Here is a 20,608-nt window from a genome sequence, read left to right on the forward strand (position 1 = left end):
CCAGAATATAGATTGTCTGCGACATGCTGGTGGCACACTCACTGCTGACCCAGTGCCCTACACTGTCAGAATTCTTCAGATTCATAAATTTTCTTCTTTTGGGTTCCTGCTGTTCTCATTTCAATCCAATTGATGCTCCTGACCACTTTTTTTTTTTTTTTTGCCACATATGTTCCTACTAAACCTCCTGTACGTGTATGAACACTTTACTTCCCTGTGCTAATGGACATGTTTCAGAAAGGCCAGCTTTCTGTCACATCAGGAGTCTGTATTCCCAAAGGTACCCCCAGGATGGCTGAGGCAGGTTGAAGGCAGATGCTGAATGACTCTGCAGCTTAGTGACCACCAGAAGTCCTTGTGTGGCATATCACGTATCTTAGCAACAACTGGCCCTGGGCTTTCAGGGACTCTTGGGAATGTTGAGACCAGGGCTGCTCTAAGACTGCCCTGCTTCGTGACACAGAGTAGTCTGGCTCCACTCTGTGCTCCACACTTCCACTGGGCTTGTGGTAAAGCAGCTGAATTGGCTGTCAGGCAGGCATCTGCTGTGGTTTCAGCCCCTGGAATCAAGCAGCTGGAGTCACAGGCTGCAGGCTAAGGGTCTGAGCATTGCTCTTTGGCCTGGGTGTGACCTTGTGGCTTCAGCTCTTCCCACAGTGCCTGAGTGCAGAAGGCAGCGCTGCCCCTTGTCCTTCTGCTCCCCGTGTTGACACATGTCTGCTCCGTGCAGTAGTGAAGGCTGGTCTTTACTGTCAATTTGGTTGGATCTAAGCTTAGTAAGGGGACAAAGCTCTGGCAATGTCTGTGAGGGAGTTTCTAGATTAACCTAATTAAGTTGGGCGGATCCACCCTAACTGACTGGCACCATCCCAAGGGCAAGGGCTCCATACTGAGAGGAAGGGAGAAAGCTAGATGGGCATCACCATTCAGCACTCTTTCTGACTGCCAGTGCTGTGACCAGCTGCCACACCTTCCCCACGAGGAGGCACTGTACCCTTAAACTGTGACTTGGGTAACTTGTATCAGGGTCTTTGGTCACAGCAGCCATTTCCCAGCACACCTCTCCTTGATGCCCAGAGCTTGGGCTGTTGAGGATGCCCTACATGCCTGCTGTCAGATAGGCAAGGCCTGGATGTGCCAACTACAGTTTTACTGTGGCATTTGAAGGTTCCTGTGGTATGATTTTGAGGGTGCTCATTAAGGTCCACTTTATTCATAGCATATTCAGAAGTTGACGTTCTGTCTTCATGACTCATGCATTATCAGTTCTCAACCCTCATGCCTGCCTTGGCATGTAAACCATATAGCTATTTTCTTTCTTACAAAGCAAACCAGGTAAACTTCTGAGATACCTTGGTTGGTTTTCTTATTGTCGTGACAAAAATACCTGACAAACGCAACTCAAGGACAGAAGGGTGTGTTTTTGGCACACTGCTGGTGGTGCGGGGCGATCATGGTGGGGAAGGTGAGTCGGTGGGTTACACTGCGTCTAATCAGGAAGCAGAGATGGATGCTGGTGCTCAGCTCACTTTCTCCTTATTTATATCTTTAAAATTCAGTCTAGGGCCCTAGCTCATGGGACAGTGCAACCTATATTCAGGGTGGGTCTCTCTAGGAACACTCTTACTGACATATCTAGAGATGTGCCTCCTAGGTAATTCTAAACCTGGTCAAGTTGACCAAGTAGATTATTCATCACATCCCCAAGCCTACTGTTGCCATCCTACCCCCTCCCCAACCTTTCCTAGAGCTCGGGGCCTTGCTCCTTTGCAAGAAGGTCTGTTTTCATATGGCTTTCCAGTACTGGCTACCTATTCAGGATGCCAGTGGAGATGCAGATTCTTGGACCTAAGACATGTCTAGAATCTGAATTTCTGGTCCCATGTCATGAAATCTGCATTTTTGTGCTTGCACGTGCATATGTGTAATATGGTATGGTACGTGTGTGGTGTGTGGTATGGCGTGGTGGTGGTGGTGGTGTGTGTTGTGTATGCACATGTCAGTGCCCATGTGGCACTCTGTGCACTCACCTGCCCGTGTCAACAGGCAGCTTTATCACTGTGTGACCATCTCAGAGCATGTGTACACAGACGGTGGCAGCTGTGATGACAAATGTGGTACAGTTTTGCAGGACCACTGTCATATATATGGTCAGTCACTGCCTGAACTGTCGTCACGCATCTACATCTCCATGTAAAATCACTTTGAAAAAAATTAAGATGCACATTTCGTAGAACATGTTCACGTCACGTAGATAAGGTCCATCAAACAGGAACTCCTGCCCATCCGGTGTAATTCCAAGAATCTGCACAGCTCCCTTCTGGAACCGTATGGTAGCTATTTCCTGTCAGACACTGCATGCTACTACACGCAGTATTTTAGGTAGAACAGAACTGTTTCATTATATTCGGAGTAATGACTTGGAAATGAATGGTGCACCTGGGGCTTGGTGTAACATTGATTTCTGAGGACTTAACTGACTCCTGCAACCTGTGTGGTTCTCTAAGACTTTTTTTTCTTCCTCCAACTTCTCTCTTTAGATTAGCAGATCACAAAAATTTCAAGCCTTTGACTGGGGAAGCAGTGCCAAGAATTTTCTTCATTACAACCAGGTAAAGTCTTCAGTCTTTTAATTCCAATGGGCTCTGAAAACACACGAAGGACGCCTGCATGGGTTTTCTGTTGTCCTCCTGTGCTCAGCTACTGGCTTTGGTAGAGCTGACTAAACAGTATTTCTCCCGAGTGTACTCCAGAACGGCTCAGGTCTGTGGCTGGTGGCATCGGTGGGGCCTCCTTTCCCAGTCCTTCCCCTGGTTGTGAGTCAAGGGCCTTCATTCCACAGGTAGCTCCCAGTGCTGAGCACCCACTGCAGAGTCGCAGTCCTGGATTTAGTACCTGCTTGCAGCGGCGGGGCCTTGGCCATATAACATTGCTTAAGTCTTTTCTTTCTCTACAAATAAAGTTCCCATTTTTGAGAAGTGAGAATTAATGTATGAGATACTTTATCTCTGTTTTCCTCAGTCCTCACATCCCTGTGACAGACGTGATTATCTCTGAGAAAACGGAGATAATTTCTATGACCTGTTTTATACCCAGAAGGACAAAAATAGGAGGATTTGACTCCAAAGCCTTCCCCTCCACTTGGATCTGCTGCTTTCTATCCACATGAGGGCACAACAGTCCCCCTCACTGGGGACTAAATTGTCCCTCCCAAGTCAGCCTAGGTGACAGCCCCATAGCTTGCATTCTTTCCTAGAGATCTGGCATTCATTTTTCATTCCTGGTAACAACTACCTGGTATAATAAAAGTGATTTTTAAAGTTTAGTTTCTTGAGGCCTGGAGAGTTGGCTCAGTGGTTAAAAGCACTTTTTTGCAATGCCTGACCTCTGAGGTTCAATTCTCCGGTACCCATGTAAAGCTAGATATACAAAGTGGCACATGCATCTGGAGATCACTTTCAGTAGCTGGAGGACCTGATGGGCCCATTCTTGCGTGTGTGCGCATGCACACACACGCACACACACATTCTTTCTCTCTCAAATAAATGAAATCAATTAAAAAACAGTTTCTTAGTCTCAGATTATATTTACCAGACATTTATCAAAATTAAGATTGTTACTTATTGCAATGTTGAAAAGTATAACAAAACTTTCCGTGTTTCTTTTACTGTAGAGTTACCCTCCCAAATACAATGTGAAAGATATGCTTGTACCTACTGCCTTATGGAGTGGAGACCACGACCAGCTTGCAGATGTCAATGACATCAAAATTTTAATGACTCAGATCACTAACTTGGTGTATCACAAGCGACTTCCTGAGTGGGAACATCTTGACTTTCTCTGGGGCTTGGACGCCCCCTGGAGGGTGTATAATGAAATGATTAGTCTAATGAGGAAATACCAGTGAAAGCCAGGCATGGGATGAGTTCAAGTCATGGGTTTGCTTAAAACCCTTGTCTTCCTTTCCTGGAGCTTTTGTACTTTTATATACAAGAAAATGATGACTTTAAAGACTCCCAATTCTCTCTAGTTAGGACCAGAAATACAATAGCTGTATTTCACGTAATTATGACAAATAAACCAGTGTCTTAATCACGATGTTGTCTTATTAAGCCTTTAGAAAAATATCACTAAGTCTGAAAAAGTCATAATTATTCTGTTTCTCTTTGCAATGTTAAACCTGCTCAGAGGGCTTTTTGTATGTTGCCCAAGACACATGGACACATATGGAAAATTGTACACTGTTGTTGTCTTAATAATTGTCACTGACTTTAATACAGTACAAAATGTGCCACACTCTAAGCCAAGCATGCTGTGTACACCTGTAATCCAAGAATTTGGGAGATTAAGGCAGGATGATTGCTGACAGTCTGTGGTCTAGCTTAGGTAATGAGACTTGTCTCAAAAAAACCAAAAAGGGGGCTGGAGAGATGGCTTAGCAGTTAAGGCACTTTCCTGCAAAGCCTAAGAACCCAGGTTCGATTCCTGAGAACCCATGTAAGCAAGGTGCACATGGTGGTGCATGTGCCTGGAGTTCATTTGCAGTGGCTGGAGGTGCTGGTGTGCCCATATTCATAGTCTTTCTAATGTGTAAATAAAAATAAGATATTTTTAAAAAGAAAAAAAGTACCAGGGTCTTATCTCCTTGCCTTAAAGGGCTTTCCTAACCACTGGTTCTGTGTCTAATCATCTAAAAGACATTTTTCATGTTTGTATGCACTAGGTACCTAGTCAGATCCAGTGATATTTTAGTTGTGCCAGGAGTAAAGACAGTCTGTAATCAGTTTTACGGGTCCTAAATAACAAATGGTAACCAAATAATTAAATTTTCTAGGCCAAGTGAGACAGTTTGTTGGAGTCTTCAAAACCAGATTGCAATGATTAAAAAATGTACTTTTATGTCTACTATCTTGAAGATCGATGCACTCATCTGTCTGTATTTCTGAACTCTGGATTGTACAGCAGGCCATGATCCTACTTGTTTGAGAAGAAAAGTCCTCTGGGAAGACTGACTACTCTTTCCCGAAGTCAGTGCTCTCTCTGAGCCAGCTGCCATGGCTCCGGGGACGGAGCCTGTGTGGGGCCAAAGCTCTGGTTGTGCGTGGGCTGGGTGCGAGTTCATCTTCACACACACGGGCTTTGGACATGAGTATTTTCAGACTGAAGTTCTGCTCAGAAATTTGCCTTGAAAAATAATGTTGTATGTGTCCATGATTTCTGTTGTTGTTACTTTGTTCTGTTTTTTCAAGGTAGGATCTCACTGCAGCCCAGGCTGACCTGGAATTCACTATGTAGTCTCAGGCTGGCTGCAAACTCACATTGCCCCTCCCACCTGTGCTTCCTGGAGTGCCTGAATTAAAGATGTGTGCCACCCGTGCCAGCAAGGCCATGCTTATCTGCTGTGCTTGCAACTGTGTTTGTTTATTGCTAAGTGGACAATCATGTTTTTTGATAGTTATCTTAGAAGTATGTAATAATAATACTTGGTGTTGGCGAATTCAGAAAGGATACTACTATTTTGTAACATTTTAAAAGCTATTTAACATTTTTCAATAAAACTCAATCTAACATGCCTGAAGCATTGTGTGTGGGTGTGTGACCCTCTTTCTTGGAAATGTCAGTAATGTAACTGATGGGTGATTTTGTTCTCACGTGGGGAACATAAAGGGGTCCTGGTACTGAAGATGCTTATACATTGTCCTTCAAGGTCCTTGTTAGTGAGACTGTGAATTGAGACCAGGCAATACGCACCCCGGGACCGTGAATGTGAGTACCCAACCAAAGGCAGCTCATGAGAGGAAAGGATTCATTTCAGCTTACAGTCCCGAAGGGAAGTTTCATTATGGGAAAGCATGGCAGAGCAGAGGCTGGGCTTCACATCTTGTCATTTCAGTTAGAAAGTAGCAGCATGAGTGAAGTGGTCAGTGTACTCCCAGTAGGGCTGGATTAACAAATCTCAAGGTCTGTCCCCAGTGACATACCTCCTCTTAGGCTGAACCAGCTGGGGACTGTGTGTGAGCTGCAGGGGGCATTTCATATTCAACACCACAAAAGTGAATGTCTTGGTTTAGCAATATAAAACTAGATGCCTGAGTAACTGGGCAGGTCCAGGGATGGACATCACATCAGTCACTGACAGTCACAGAAAGGAATGACACTCTATTATATATGCAGTGGGTGTGCCTCCTCAGGAGACCCTCTTTGCTTACCACAGGTCCCCCAAAAGCCCTACACCTTTGACAAACGCAAATTAATTTGGTCAAACCTGTACAAATACCTACTTGGGTAGAGCTGAAAAGAAAGGGACATTGGGAATTTGTGGCTGTCATTTTCTCCAGTTGTGGGGAGAGCTTACCAGAGATTTGCTTCTGTGACATAAGTGACTTAATTCCTCCAGCTGCTTCTGCTGCTATGTGGGCTCCCAGAGATGCCCTTGAGGACTAGGTTCATCCAAGTCTCCCCACAAGGACAAGAGAATGACTAATTAACGGCCGGTTTCTTCCGTTGCTTCCCACCTTTGTCTTTTCAAACTGCACAGAGTACTTTTCTAAAGACATGGTGGACAAGTTTAAGGGTAGAACGATGAAGCTATCACCCAAGCATTTTTGTTACATGTGGCTCACTCTCCTCACTTCTCCCTGCTATAGCCTCTTGGCCTGGAGCATAAGCCCCTCTGCCCCCACACCTCAGCCTTCCCCACCCAGTTCTGGGGATTGAACTGAGGACCTTGTATATACAAGGCAAGCCTTCTACTACTGGGCGCTGGATCTCTGATCTCAGCTGGTATTGATGTGTGCTCTGTTGAGCAGAACACGGAGATCTCCACAAGCCTGTCGCCCAAGGAGAAGACTACTTAATACTCGTCGCTGGTTATTACTTTTGGCTAAGATCAAGTGTATTTTCTTTCTACTGTAGCCCTTCTCTAAGATGCATGAGCGTGAGGAAAACGAACCACAATTTAGTGAAGAAAAAAAAAATAGTTGCTTTTCTCTCCCACCAGAGGGCACCCTTGGCTTTGCTTCCAAATCTCAAGCTTCCTATTATTATTGGCTTGGTTTTCTTTGGGGAAATCTCACTAGACAGCTCCGGGCTAACCTCACGCTTGCAAGCCTCCTGTCTCAGTCTCTGGAGTGCTGAAATTAAAACCATGTGCCTCCACATCTTTTGTGAGGATACTTCTTCCCCGGATGTTCCCTTAGAGAACTGAGAGGAAGCTTTATGAACCCGGTGGTGATTGGATGCTGGGGAGGGCTGTGCTGTGGTCATTTTTACACAGTATAATGAATCATGAGTGGTGGTGGATGTGGAGTGTAACTAAGACCTCACACTACTAACAATCACCAAAATTTAGTGACACTGTTCCTGCAGAATGAAGGCATTAATTCTCTGATTGGAGGCAGTTCAAATTGACTATAATTCAATCTCTTGTCATTTATTGTTAAATATGTGCAAAGATTTTCAAAACAGAAGCAACTCTGATCTCCTGTGATGCTAGGCAACACAGGAGACAATTATTCTGATTAAAAATTGTCATGCATGTTGTAAGGAGTCCTACCCTTCCTTTGGCTCTGACATTCTTTCTGCCACCTATTCCAAAAGGGCCTGCATATCCATGACCTCACCGTGCCTGAGACTACCTACAGAAGACCATCATAAGAGGAGGAAAAGATCATGACATTAAAATAAAAGACAGACTGATTGAGATGGGGAGGGGATATGATAGAAATGGAATTTCAAAGGGGAAGGTGGGGGGGGGGAGGAGGGATATTTTTTATAATCATGGAAAATGTTAATAAAAATTGAGAGAAAAAAATTATCGTGCATTCATACAACAAAATTTGGTGTGTTAGGTGCAGATTTCAAGTTCAGTTCCAAACTAAGCAAGTGAAACTCTTCCTTCACCGAATTATATTATCATTGCCAAAACTAACCCTTTACATTTTACATTATGTCTTCTGAATTTTAAAATTCTTCTCATAAAGCATTTCATAGGCAGAGCAGTATTGTGTACTCTGACCATGGTATGTCTTTTTTTTTTTTAAAATTAGGGGTGAGTTTATATACTTTAAGTGTTTTAGAGAGATTTGAGGGGAATTCCAATGCCATTGACAGAGTAAGTACCCACTTATATGCCACATGGCAGATCAAAACTACCTGCATCCACATCTGGGGTAACAGGAACCTCCAAGGAGTGCCCTGGAGGGCTCACATCCCAGAGATTCTTCACCAACACCCCTGTTGTGTTTTGGCAGTGTTAACTCACGGTCTGAATCCTGTGAAAACTGCCACATCAAAGCAGCTTATATGTGCCCTCCTGACACTAACTCCTCCTGTAGAGACTCACGTCTGGGGAATGACACTGTTTGCACTCTTGATTTGGCTGTGATTTACTATTAATCTTATCTGGACTTGACTGTCCTGAAACTGAGGGTGGTTTTTGTTTGTTTGTTTTGTTTTGTTTCTTTGAGGTAGTGTCTCACTCTGGCCCAGGCTGACCTAGAATTCACTATGTAGTCTCAGGGTGGCCTTGAACTCATGGTGATCCTCCTACCTCTGCCACCCAAGTGCTGGGATTAAAGGCGTGCACCACCATGACTGGCATGAGACTGAATTTTTAATACTTGAAATCCAAAGTTATATTTTGTCCTTTGAGATCACTGCACCCATACGGATCTTATGAGTTCTACAATGCTGCATATCTGATATCCAGTAAGAGTTATTTCAGTTAGCTGCCCAAACAGTCCCATTTAATGTTGTTGGGAAGGAACAAAGTCACAGGGCACACAAAGGAGATCACATCCTTGATAACAGGCTTTTCCAGTTACATGTTCTATTTGTAGGCAGTATCTAAAGACTTTTAGTAAACTGGTACCAAAAAACTTTGAGACTGAGTTAGATATGGATGGACCACTGGCATAACTAGAGAAGAAAGAGAGCTCAGTCCAGAATAATAACAAAAAAGAGGAAGTCATGAGTAACTGGAGAAAAAAAAAAAAAAGGTGGCCAATGTCCTAGAATCATTTAAAATCAGAAAACATCCATTTGTGAAGAAGAAAATCCCAGCAGGTCAGCAGACCAAAACTGTGTCAACTTGTGCTCCACCAAGGAACACTGCACACATTCTATTTTTAGTCTCAGTTTGAGTCACTGTCCTCTGCAAAGAGCACCTTGGGCACACAGGGCTTGGGAGGAAGCTGCAGATCAGTGTAGAGTGCTTACTATCTGCCAGGCCCTGAGTTTCATTTCCAGCACTCATGGAGTAAACAAAGGTAGAAGGGAGAAAGGGAAGGAGGGAAAGAGAGAGAAGGGAGAAAAAAGAAAGAGAGATAATGTTTGGAACTATGGGAGGAAGTCCTAGAACCCTGGGCTCTGTAAAGATCTACTCACACACAAAACTATTTTGAGCAACTGGAAAGTATTTAAATGTGTACGCATGCCAAATTCAAAAACTCCCAACTTTAACAAACAGTATCCAGGACACGGTTTTATTCGGGCTCATGCATTTCTGTTTGGTCTCCTAATGTATTAGGTCAATTCTTTACCTTGTTTTGGGACATGGAGTAGGCAGCTGCGAGGGGTTTAATGTGACTTTGCTGAGATGACTACCTCTGTATGCTAGACAGACTTGTCCCAGGGACAGCCAAGAGTTGGGCGGCCAGGAGAAGTGATGATCTTGGGTCTTAGGACTTGATGTCACAAGCAAGCCTGTGGAAACTATTCTGAAGGGGGTAAAAGACAGGAGCATGGAAGCAGGAAAATAATGGATTGGCTTGTCATCTTGCCAGCATATCTAACAGCTTTTAATGCAAATCAACAAAATCCACCAATGCCACCCACTCACCCAAGCTTAAAAGCTGAGATGACAAGAGAAGGACACTGTGTGCCTGCCTGAGGGAAATTTGAGTAATATTTGTGAATAGGACGCATTTATTATTCTGAGAAAGTGAGCTCTGATAGTCTCTTTGGTGCACTGAGTCCAAGAGAGAAAGAGAAGCAAACAACAAAAACCACCTTCTTCCAGGACTGGGCCATGTCTGTCCAGAATGAAAAAGAAAAAAGTTCCAAAGCTGCCCTCAAAATGCAAGTGAACACAGCATGGGAGTGTGAGGTGGGTCGAGGAGTCTATCCGTCCTTGTCTAATCGGAAGAAACCCACCAAGAGGGAGGCACCTGTTTTCTGCTACTGTTACCAGAAAAGTGTTAGAAAAAAAAAAAAATCTTTCTTCCTTTTCTATTTGCATTGCCTGTCAAGAAGCTCAGTTACTTTCTAACCCTTTATCTCACTGATGGCTAATATGCCAGCAGGCCATGCTGATGTTCTTAGGGCACATTAATCTTTCAGGCTCCCAGGGCTCTGGAGAATGAGGGTTCTGTGGCACAGACCACATGGGAGGAGGTCTGGATTATGTTTTCCTGTTGCGTATGTATATATCCTATACTTATTATGAAGTGGTCTATTACACAGTACCTTAGATATTATATTTAGAACCATTTATTGGTGTTCATTCCTCATAATGCATGGCTGTGTATCTTTTCTTGTTTCGTAATCAATCATATTTGATTTTAATTTCAAATATCTCAGTTATTCACTAGATAAAATGTGGAGTATCCATTTGAAATATTCTGCATCTTACATCCTGCGGTTGTGTTTGTGATGTAACTGCTGCAAGTCCACAGGGATAGCTCTTGGCAGAGGGGAGTCAGCTCTTGAGGAATGGATGGGATCACTTCACATAAAAGCTACTGATGCCCAGCAGGCAGCAGACCCGTGTGGAATGGGCACTTTTTCTTTAGTGCCCACAGCGGGCTCCCAGTATGGCTGCGACTCTTCTTCCTCTTTTTTTTTTAATTAATTTTTTTTTGTGGGATTAGAAAAGGCACGCTTCCAGCAGTGAAGGGCCAGCTGCGACCACACAGATGACACAGGAGGACAAACTAGGAAACAGTGGTACCTGGTTTCTAAGTTTTCCTACAAAACGCCTGCCATCTGGGAGGGAGGGGCCGGGAGTCCTTGTGTCTGAGTCAACCTCTGGAACAAAAGCAGAGGCTGGTTTCTATGGAGCTCCTGCCTCTGTGGGGCTCTCCCAGTACCTGGTACCCAGTACCTTGTGGTCAGCAGCGGCTGGCCCCACCTTTCAAGTTTTGTGGCAGGAGGTGGTGATGGATGGGCTCTGGAGTCCAGGAGTGGTTGGGGAAGAGAGTTGGAGGGCTGGTAGGAGGAATAAGCCCCCCGCGCGGGAGGGGGTGGCGGATCTTGGTAAGGACAGTGAGAGGCAGGACCTCGCCTGATCTCGCGTCAATCATTCCCCGGAGAATCAAAGTAAGTTGCCCACTTGCTTCCACCCAGCGCTGAGACGCGGTGGCCCATTAGAGGTGCAGCCTCTGGGTGTGCAGCCCAGCACCCCATCTCCCACCACAAGACAAGGCTAGCCGTCGCAATCCCGGCGGGGTCCTTCGGGGCAGGCTCACCGCGGGTGGCGACTCAAGGCGAGGAAGCGCCAGGCGCTTCAACAGATCCGAACCGCACCAGCTTTTCCAAAGTTTTCAAAAAATGTAATTACGTTTGCATTTTGGTGGAAAACAAAAACAAAAAACAAAAACAAAACAGCCTCGACGCCCTCCTTTACAGGTATGCATTTTAACATGCAAGTCACTCTACACCGATCGCAAAGCAGCCTTTTCCGACGGCGATGCAAAGAATCGAGGGTTTGGGAGAGGTGACGACACCGGTGGAGTGTGAAAGCTCGGTGGCTGCAGCGGAGGAAGCCTTGCCAAGCCCCTCTGCACACGCGCATAGCGGAAAGCGCAGCATCGACGCAGCCGCCAAGGGTGTGTCCGTGCACAGCATCTCCGAGAGCTCTCCGCGGCCCCCGCCCCCCACCCCCCTTTCCCGCGGGGAAGGGCTCGCACGGGCCCGTGACATCACCGGGGGGCGGGGCCGCAAGTCCGCAGAAAAGCCCGCGGGCCGCGGCAGTGCACAGTGCCCTGCGCCGCCGCAGTCAGCATGGGTCCCGGCAACTGCTCGGAGCTCCCCGGCGTCCAGCACAGCCCGGGCGCGCCTCCTGCCCTGGCGCTGCCGCCGCCGCCGCCGCTGCTGCTGCAGCCGCTCTGGGACCGCGTGCGGGCCTGGGACGCGCTCACGGGTTCGCCCTTCTTCCCGGTCGCCTTCTCCATCACGGCCTACCTGAGCTTCTGCCTGCCCTTCGCGCTGCTGGACGCCCTGGGCCCGTGGGCGCCCGCGCTGCGGCGCTACAAGATCCACCCGGGCTTCCGCCCGTCGGCGCGGCAGCTGCTGCCGTGCGTGGCGCGGACGCTGTACCAGCACGCCGTGCTCGTGCTGCCCGCCACGCTGCTGCACGGCGCCCGCGCGCCCGCGCCCGCGCCCGCGCCCGCCGTGCCGCAGCTCGTGGGCCACGTCGTGCTCGGCCTGCTGCTCTTCGACGCCGAGGTGTTCGCGTGGCACGTGCTGCACCACCGGGTGCCCTGGCTCTACCGCAGCTTCCACAAGGTGCACCACCAGAACGCCGCCGCGTTCGCGCTCGCCACGCAGTACATGAGCGCCTGGGAGCTCTTCTCCTTGGGCTTCTTTGACCTGGCGAACGTCACGCTGCTCGGGTGCCACCCGCTCACCGTCCTCGTCTTCCACCTGGTCAACATCTGGCTGTCCGTGGAGAGTCACTCGGGCTACGACTTCCCCTGGTCCACCCACCGGCTGGTGCCCTTCGGCTGGTACGGGGGCGTGGTGCACCACGACCTGCACCACTCCCGGCCCAACTGCAACTTCGCGCCCTACTTCACGCACTGGGACAAAATGATGGGCACCCTGCAGTCCGCGCCCCTCGCCAAGAAGCGGGAGAAATAGAGCTGAGACGACAGCCTTCCCCCCCCCCCCCCCGGCGGTTCTCGGCTTTTGAAGCAAGTAATTTATTAACTGATGGAAACTGTTACATAGATATCTAATGTTGATTTTTGAAACCTGACAAATTACATAGTTGTTTGTATATCCAAATAGTTGTATTCGTGGAAATTCTAACTTCAGTATCCTGGATATCACGTAGACCTTCCTCACAGGTGTGCCTGAATCGTCTCTGGAAGGATTTGTTTGGAAAGTAGAGGCTTCCCTAGGTCTACATCGCGCCGGAACTGGGCTGCACACACGTCTGTATGGACTTCAGAATGTAATCAAGTGTGTTCCTGCTGGGCAGTAACCAAAATTATAGTATTTTTCTATTTTAAAAAATAAGGTATATTTATGTTGAAAATGATATTTATACTTTAAAAATGAAAAATAAAAATAAACCCAAAAGGCCTCAGGTCTTGTTTTACTGGAATTTTGATGGATAAAACCTGAAAAGGGGACGGGACTCAGGATGATCAGCGTTCCCCAGAGCCCCTACCTACCCTGACATGGAAAGAGAGGAATGGGGCGGTGGGTGATTTGGGGGAAGGGGATGTAGAAAAGAAGGAAGTTGGAAAAGAGGACTGTTTCACTGCTCTGATCTAGAGATTTAATAGAGGGGGAAACATTCTGAATGTTTCCTTTGGTCTGTTTCTGCTTAAGAAACAAATGATAGAATTACTTTGTGAAGCTTTTTCTGAGAGAGTAACACTAGGAAATCATTGGGTTATTTGAAGTAGGGTGTGTAGAGGAATTTATTGACTTGGAGCAGTGTCTTGCTTTACAAAACTGGGAGGTGAGGTGTGTGGATGAGATTTGCTGACCAATCCCCAGGCATTTTGAGTAAGCCTTGCTTTGAGGAAGACGTCTTCAGTGAGTCCAACTTACCCTCCAAACATCAACTCTGCTATCCAGAGTTTTTGTGTAGCTCATTTTCTCAAGGAGGGTACCTGCAAGAGCCACAGCCCTTTCTCAACAAAAGCTTAAAGTGAAATGTGGTTCTAGATCTGTTGCCTTATTTGTGAAAGCAGATGGCATGCAGAAACTTTTGCAGATTGTGAAAATAAATGTTGCTATGGTTGGTCATACAAATGTCACCCTTCACACATCATGCCTGGCTGCTGGCCAGTTATTTTATTTTCAGCCAGTTTTTTTAAATGTTAAATTTTAGGTGGAGTTTATATAGGTTAATGTTAAAATAGAAGATGTGAGGAATCTGTTACTTTGCATGAAATTCTAGGCTCCTTAGGTGAGAACCTAACTTTCGTTTAAAGGTGAAAAAGGAATCCATCTAAAGGCTCGGATTCCATACTTTGCCAAATGACATTTCTTTAGCTTTAGGCCTTTCAGATGATACGCTCCTGGTGGACTTGGGGTCTGCCAGCTGTCTCCTGTTCCCTCCAGTGTGTTTCCCTGGCTTTGAGGCTGCAGTTACCGCCTCCTCTGTCTGTATTAGGTCCTAGCTGAGACTGAAAGAGCTCACAGATTTATAAAAGTGAAATTCAAGACAGAGGAAGTGAGATTTGGGGGTGGTGGGGGGGGTGGGAAGTTGAGTTAGAAGGACTCTGTTAACACCATGATGAGCATGGTTAGGGGAGAAACAGAGGACAAGCAGTCAGCTGAAGGACACTCAGTACAATTATTAGTGACAGGGAATGCTTCTGGCACTCCAATGCCGCAAATCTTGCGTAATGACCTTTTGTCACAGCTCACTCTCAGAAATTTGTAAAAACGTATCATATTACCTTGCCATAAAAGGCATTTTAGATGAGGCCAGATTGTGCATGTAGAAAACATTAGCATTTAGAAAGGTTTTCTCCAAGCCAAATATCAGCCGCTAATGCCTGAGGAAGCGAGACTTGTGGAAACTGAGAAAAGGAGAGATTTTTTTTCACACAGTTGAAAGTCTTAATAATTATAAAGAGCTCACATGCCCTTTCACACATTTCAGTTGCCGTTCCACATGCTAGGAGCTTTCCCAGTAACAACAATAGCAACAGTTATCATCATCCACACCATCCATCCTGTGTTACAGATGGGGAATTGCTATCCACGCAGGTTATATGCCTTTTTTTCTAAGTCACAACATGCATTTGAGCCATTTCTCCTAAACGTAGAGCAAGTGCCAGTGACTGTATCTCTCTTCTGATGCTTATGGTAATTTTCACAACTACCAGAGAGACGCAAGACCCACAAGCCAACAAAACTTTTTCCCCCTGCTCTTCCTCCTTGGCTATTGCCACTAAAACACAGTTGTCCCCTGGTGCACATCTTTGCTATTGATGTGCTAGAGTCACAGCCTCTGCCCAAGTTGGAGATAGCCAGGGAAAGTGGCCCGAGACCAGTCTAAGCAGGACAGTGGGAAGCAGAAGCACATGGGAGACGTTTTTTTTGCTTCTGTTTCTTTTGGATTTTTGAGGTAGGGTCTCACTCTAGCACAGGCTGACCTGGAATTCACTTTGCACCCTCAGGGCCGCCTCAAACTCATGGCGATCCTCCTACCTCCTCCACCGCTCAAGTGCTGGGATTAAAGGCGTGCACCACCATATCCAGCAAGAGATACAGAAAACACAGCTCTTCACCCTATGATGTATTCTTGCTGGGTTTCAGTGAGGTTTATCTAAACCCTTTCTCCTCCTAATTCTCCAGATGTTTCTTTCCTCTTCAGTGACTCCTTTACCACAACACGAAGGCAAGCCACAGGCAAGCCATTTTTATTTAAAAATTTGTATCGTGTACAGTACGTGTTTTTTCATTACATCCTAATGGACTCCGTGAATCTCCTATTGCACTGCCTGATGGCACAGATTATAGCATACACACATGCATGTGAGCATATCGTGTATGTGTGTATTTGCACATACTATAGAACCATATGGTCACTACGCGTATGTACACTATGCACAAATTATACAGCTGTCTGTACTACTCCATATGTACATATGCATGTGTTTGTATACAATATAATGTATGCTATGTATACAGCATATACACACATTATTCATATTTATATAGAAACCTACTCTATACACAGGTTATGTATATGTAAGCCATAGTATACATAGTCTATCATATATGAACATAATATATATGTATATATATTCTCTATATAAACCTTCTCTTTCTTCCTATTCCCTTCCCTTCCTAATTTTGTTCTTCTTACTAGTTATTTTCTCCAGAACTCTATGTATTTCTTGACCCATATTTGTTTGGTGTTGCCTGAATTCTAAAAGCACTGGAAACACAGCTAATTATGCCCTTTTTCATCTATTAATTCTTGTTCTTCCTCCTCCATCACTAGTCCATCCCAGTTTCCTATTCAAGCCAATGCTCACTACTAGAGAAGGTTACAGTCTCCTGGAAAGGAGTCAGGCAAGCACCTCTGTCTAATCTAACGTGGTAACTGCCGTCAGGGAAATAACAGGCTCATCAGGGAGCCCAAAGCAAGTGTGCTCCTGGATTCAAATGATGAAGGATGTGTATGAGCTCACAGTCAGGACTAGGGGCATACCTGGCTACCGGGCAGTTCCAAAATCAGAGAGATGAAAGAACTTGACAGTCTTAAAACCTGATAGGAGGGCTGGAGAGATGGCTTAGCGGTTAAGCGCTTGCCTGTGAAGCCTAAGGACCCCGGTTCGAGGCTCAGTTCCCAGGTCCCACGTTAGCCAGATGCACAAGGGGGTGCACGCATCTGGAGTTCGTTTGCAGTGGCTGGAAGCCCTGGCGCACCCATTCTCTCTCTCTCCCTCTATCTGTCTTTCTCTCTGTGTCTGTCACTCTCAAAATAAATAAATTAAAAAAAAAAAACCTGATAGGAAGCTCAGAACACTGAATGAGCCAGGAAAGAACAAGGTATGAGTCCAGCCAGGCAATCAGGGGCAGGGTTTGGTTCTCAGTAGACTGCATTTGCCTCAACAGACCATAGGTGCTGCTTAGGACTGCTTGCTCACTGCCCATGCTGCAGGAGTTTTGAAGAATCACATGTAACATCCTTTGTAAGCAAACATTAAGACTCGCTAGTTATGTTGTATGATGACTAGATAGATGAGTGCACTGAAAACTGGACTGGGGCAATGGAGGTGATGGCCAGGGCTCTTCATGGACCAGAGGCACAGGGGCAACAATTACGTCTGCTCAAGAGGATGACTGGCAGCAGAGAATAGCAGTGCATGCCAGTTAAGAGACCATGACAAGTTCTGTCTGGATTCAAGCGCTGGCTCCACTGCTCATTTGCTCTGTGATGATGAGTAAATGCCTTCATTTTTCTAAGCCCCAATTTTTCCATTTGTTGAAGGGAGCAGTAGTGTGTGGTGAGGAATAAGGATGATAATGTTAAGGGAACTTGACACATACAGGCCTCTGTAGATTTTAAAAAATACATTGTAATAAAATTGGCATGAGTACAGATGAAAGATAATGAGCCTGTCACAAAGCAAGTATACATGAGACGTGAGTGGAGGAATGGAGCTCCCTTCTACCATTGAAGTTATTTTATTTATTTATTTATTTATTTGAAAGTGGCAGAGAGAGAGAGAGAGAGAGGGAGGGAGGGAGACAAAGGGAGAGAGGGAGAGAGAATGGGCATGTCAGGGTCTCCAGCCACTGCAAATGAACTCCAGACACTTGTGCCCCCTTGTGCATCTGGCTAGCATGGGTCCTAGGGAATCGAGCCTCGAACTGGGGTCCTTAGGCTTCACAGGCAAGCGCTTAACCACTAAGCCATCTCTCCAGCCCTGAAGTTATTATTTTACAAAAGTAAGATATACACATATTAAGATTTCAAATATTGGAGAACAATGAAAATTATAAACTTAATTTTCATTCACATTCCATTAGGTTAGCACTACAGATGTAATCTTGAATGCCAAACCCAAAATTAATCATTTTATTCCTCTCCTCCTCTTTTTAAGCCAGGATTCATTTAATAGTTTTTAAAAGTTGAAAAATTATTATGAACAGAAATTCTTCAAATGAATCTCCAACATTTATTTTTCTCCTATTTTTTGTTCATTTCATTTTTTTCTATTTCTTTCTTTCCAAATGAGGGCAGAACATTTGCTCATGTGTGTATGTATGTGTGTGTGTTGTATGTACATGTGTGTACAGATGTGTTAGCATGTGGTGGCCAGAGGCGAATCTAAGATATTCTCCTCCATCACTCCAGGGAGTCCCAGAGAATTTTTTTGGTCTCTTGCCCCACCAGACTGAGGTTATATGCATTCACGGCCTTGTTCAGCTGTTTACATGGGTGCTGGGAAATCAAAGTCAGGGAGAATCAGGCCCTCTCCCAGGACCTCATTCTTATGTGGCAAATGCTCTTACCTGCTGAGCCATCTTCCCAGGCCCCTCATTTCCATTTTTCTACATCTCCTGATTACTCTTTAATCAAGCCTCTGTGGAAGGCTTGCTGGGTGGCATGCCTGCTCCTCATCTGACATCGTGGTGTCAGGCCAAAGGAGAAGCAAGGAAACCTTGCTTCCTGCCCCTGAAGATTTCCTATTTTCTTCAGTTGCTTATGGTGCTTCGTTGGTTCTTTTACAATAACTTCATTCCCTGCCTCCTACTGAAGCAATCACCCCTACTGGAGAGAAAGGACTGTGAAAGAAGAGGCCAGTTCTTTTAAATCGCTTGTCCCTTAAAGGACAGTATGCTTGGAAAGGGCTCCATCAATGTCTGAAGAGTCTGGGGTTGAGCTGCCTGATTATCTGTTTTGAAGGAAATTATTAAATCACTTGAAACACTAGCTTCCATCTCTGGGCTAATGTTGGAGGGTAGAGGACGAATAGCTAGTCTTGACAATTTCCTAAAGCTGTTACGAAGATGGACTAAGGCCTAGAGGCAGGATGCAGAGGGGCCAATGCACTCTCGGAGAGCAGAGGAAAATGGGTACAGGGTGAAGACATGCTCTCGCTGAGGAGCAGAGGAGCCCAGACACCACGTGAAGAGAGGATGTGCTTTGGCACGTTACCTCCCTCCATCTCTGCTGGGACGATGCTCTGCCTTGTTCTAGGCAGCTCCTGGGCTGCACTGCAGACGCCATTCCTTGTATTCCTCTCCTCCGCAAGCCCTGGCTTCCTGCAGGATGTGAGGAGAATCTGGGAGGGCCAGGCACCAGCACTTCCAGGGAAGGAGGAAGCTGGCCCTGTCACCGCAGCTGACACCAGCCGAGCAAGTCTGATGGACTGTCAGCCTGAGAGTCTCCAGGAGGGGGCCCACTCCCTTTACAGCCAAGAGCTGCTTCCTGCTCCGCAAGTTAATGCTAGCCGCAGAGAGCTTTTGAAAACAGCCTCTCAGAGCTGGACAATATGAGGACAGGTCACTTCTACAGAGTCTGAGTTTCCTGTGAGGCCTTTATGAGCTGGACATGACTCAACTCCATTACTGTGGAGGGAAGAGAGCTCACGTGTGCATGCTGACCCTGGTAAATTAGGAGAATCCACGAAAGCTAAGGCTGAGATGCCATTGTCCAGTTTCCCTATTTTGTAAATAAGGAAACTGAGGTTTCGTGATAGGAAGTGACTTTCTCTAGGCCTCACAGCTGGTCTGGAGTACAGAGACCCGTGCTTTCCCCCTCCTCTCTTCTGCTTTCCTCCCATCCTCTGGTTCCACACAGTCCTTGGACGTTTTGCTTGCTGTCAGGAAGGCAGTCATAGTATGCACTCAGAAATGGTTGCAGTCTATACTCTACTAATCTTTTACATATACTGCTCTGTTGACCTGTGGGAACGTGGGGGAAGTATTTTAGACCCATCCTGTCACATACCAACTCTGAAAAATTCCATTAAAAATATCTTAAGGGGCTGGAGAGATGGATCAGTGGTTAAAGGCATTTGCTTGCAAAGCCTAATGACCTGGGTTTGGTTCTCCATTAACCATGTAAAGACGATGAACAAAGTGGCACATGTGTTTGGAACTCATTTACAGTGTCAGGAGGCCCTGACATGCCCATTTTCTCTCTCTCTCTCCCTGCCTCTTTTTCTTTCCCTTTTTCTAATAAACAAATAAAAATATTTTTAAAATGTTTTAAGAGGGGGATGGGACGATTGCTCAGTGGTTAAAGGTGCTTGCTTGCAAAGCCTGTGTACATGGATTCAATTCCTTGGTATCTACATAAAGTCAAAGTGATCCATGCATCTGGAGTTTTTTTTGCAGACCTACCTAGCATACCCAATCTCCTGTCCCTCACAAATAAATAAAAATATCATAGAAAGTAATGCAAGCATTTGGTGCTTGTTTGTAAATAAATAAATAAAATAAAATAAATATATTTTAGAAAGCATCCAAAATGGAATACACCTCAGCAATCGATGGGAGTTAAACATTTACACATTCTGTAATAAGGACCAATCTTAATTAACTGAATAAAAGCCAGACAAATAAGAATATACATGTATATTAAAAGATTGGTTTTTTATTTTTTATTTAACAGAAAGAGGGAGAGAGAGAGAGAGAATGGGAGCTCCAGGGCTTCCAGCCACTGCAAATGAACTCCAGACGCGTATGTCCCCTTGTGCATCTGGCTAACGTGGGTCCTGGGGAATTGAACCTGGGTCCTTTGGCTTTGCAGGCAAGCACCTTAACCACTAAGCAATCCTTCCAGCTCAGGACTATATATTTTATGGCTCCATTTATACCAAAATCCCCATAAAATGCAAATAAATCCATTGTGACAAAAAGAAGGTCAGCAGTTTTTTGGAGAGGGGAAGGGATA

At 45.6% G+C, this 20,608-nt stretch overlaps 2 protein-coding genes across 6 annotated transcripts in view; both read left to right on the forward strand.

Moving 5' to 3' along the window:
* Lipa (lipase A, lysosomal acid type) overlaps nt 1-5,578 on the forward strand; it is a 44,590-nt gene extending 39,012 nt beyond the window's left edge. For all 5 annotated transcript variants that reach the window (XM_045133192.1, XM_045133193.1, XM_045133194.1 and 2 more), the window contains 2 exons: nt 2,541-2,612; nt 3,674-5,578. In XM_045133192.1, coding sequence (XP_044989127.1) covers nt 2,541-2,612; nt 3,674-3,907 — 306 coding nt within the window. In that variant the 3' untranslated portion in view covers nt 3,908-5,578. The remainder of the gene's footprint in view (nt 1-2,540; nt 2,613-3,673) is intronic.
* Nucleotides 5,579-12,003: 6,425 nt separating this feature from the next.
* On the forward strand, nt 12,004-13,305 carry Ch25h (cholesterol 25-hydroxylase). Its single transcript, XM_045151188.1, has one exon. The coding sequence runs from the start codon at nt 12,004-12,006 to the stop codon at nt 12,859-12,861; it is 858 nt and encodes a 285-aa protein (XP_045007123.1). The 3' UTR covers nt 12,862-13,305.
* The last annotated feature ends 7,303 nt before the right edge of the window (nt 13,306-20,608 follow it).

The sequence above is a fragment of the Jaculus jaculus genome, chromosome 1, assembly GCF_020740685.1.
Source record: "Jaculus jaculus isolate mJacJac1 chromosome 1, mJacJac1.mat.Y.cur, whole genome shotgun sequence".
NCBI classification, from domain to species: domain Eukaryota; kingdom Metazoa; phylum Chordata; class Mammalia; order Rodentia; family Dipodidae; genus Jaculus; species Jaculus jaculus.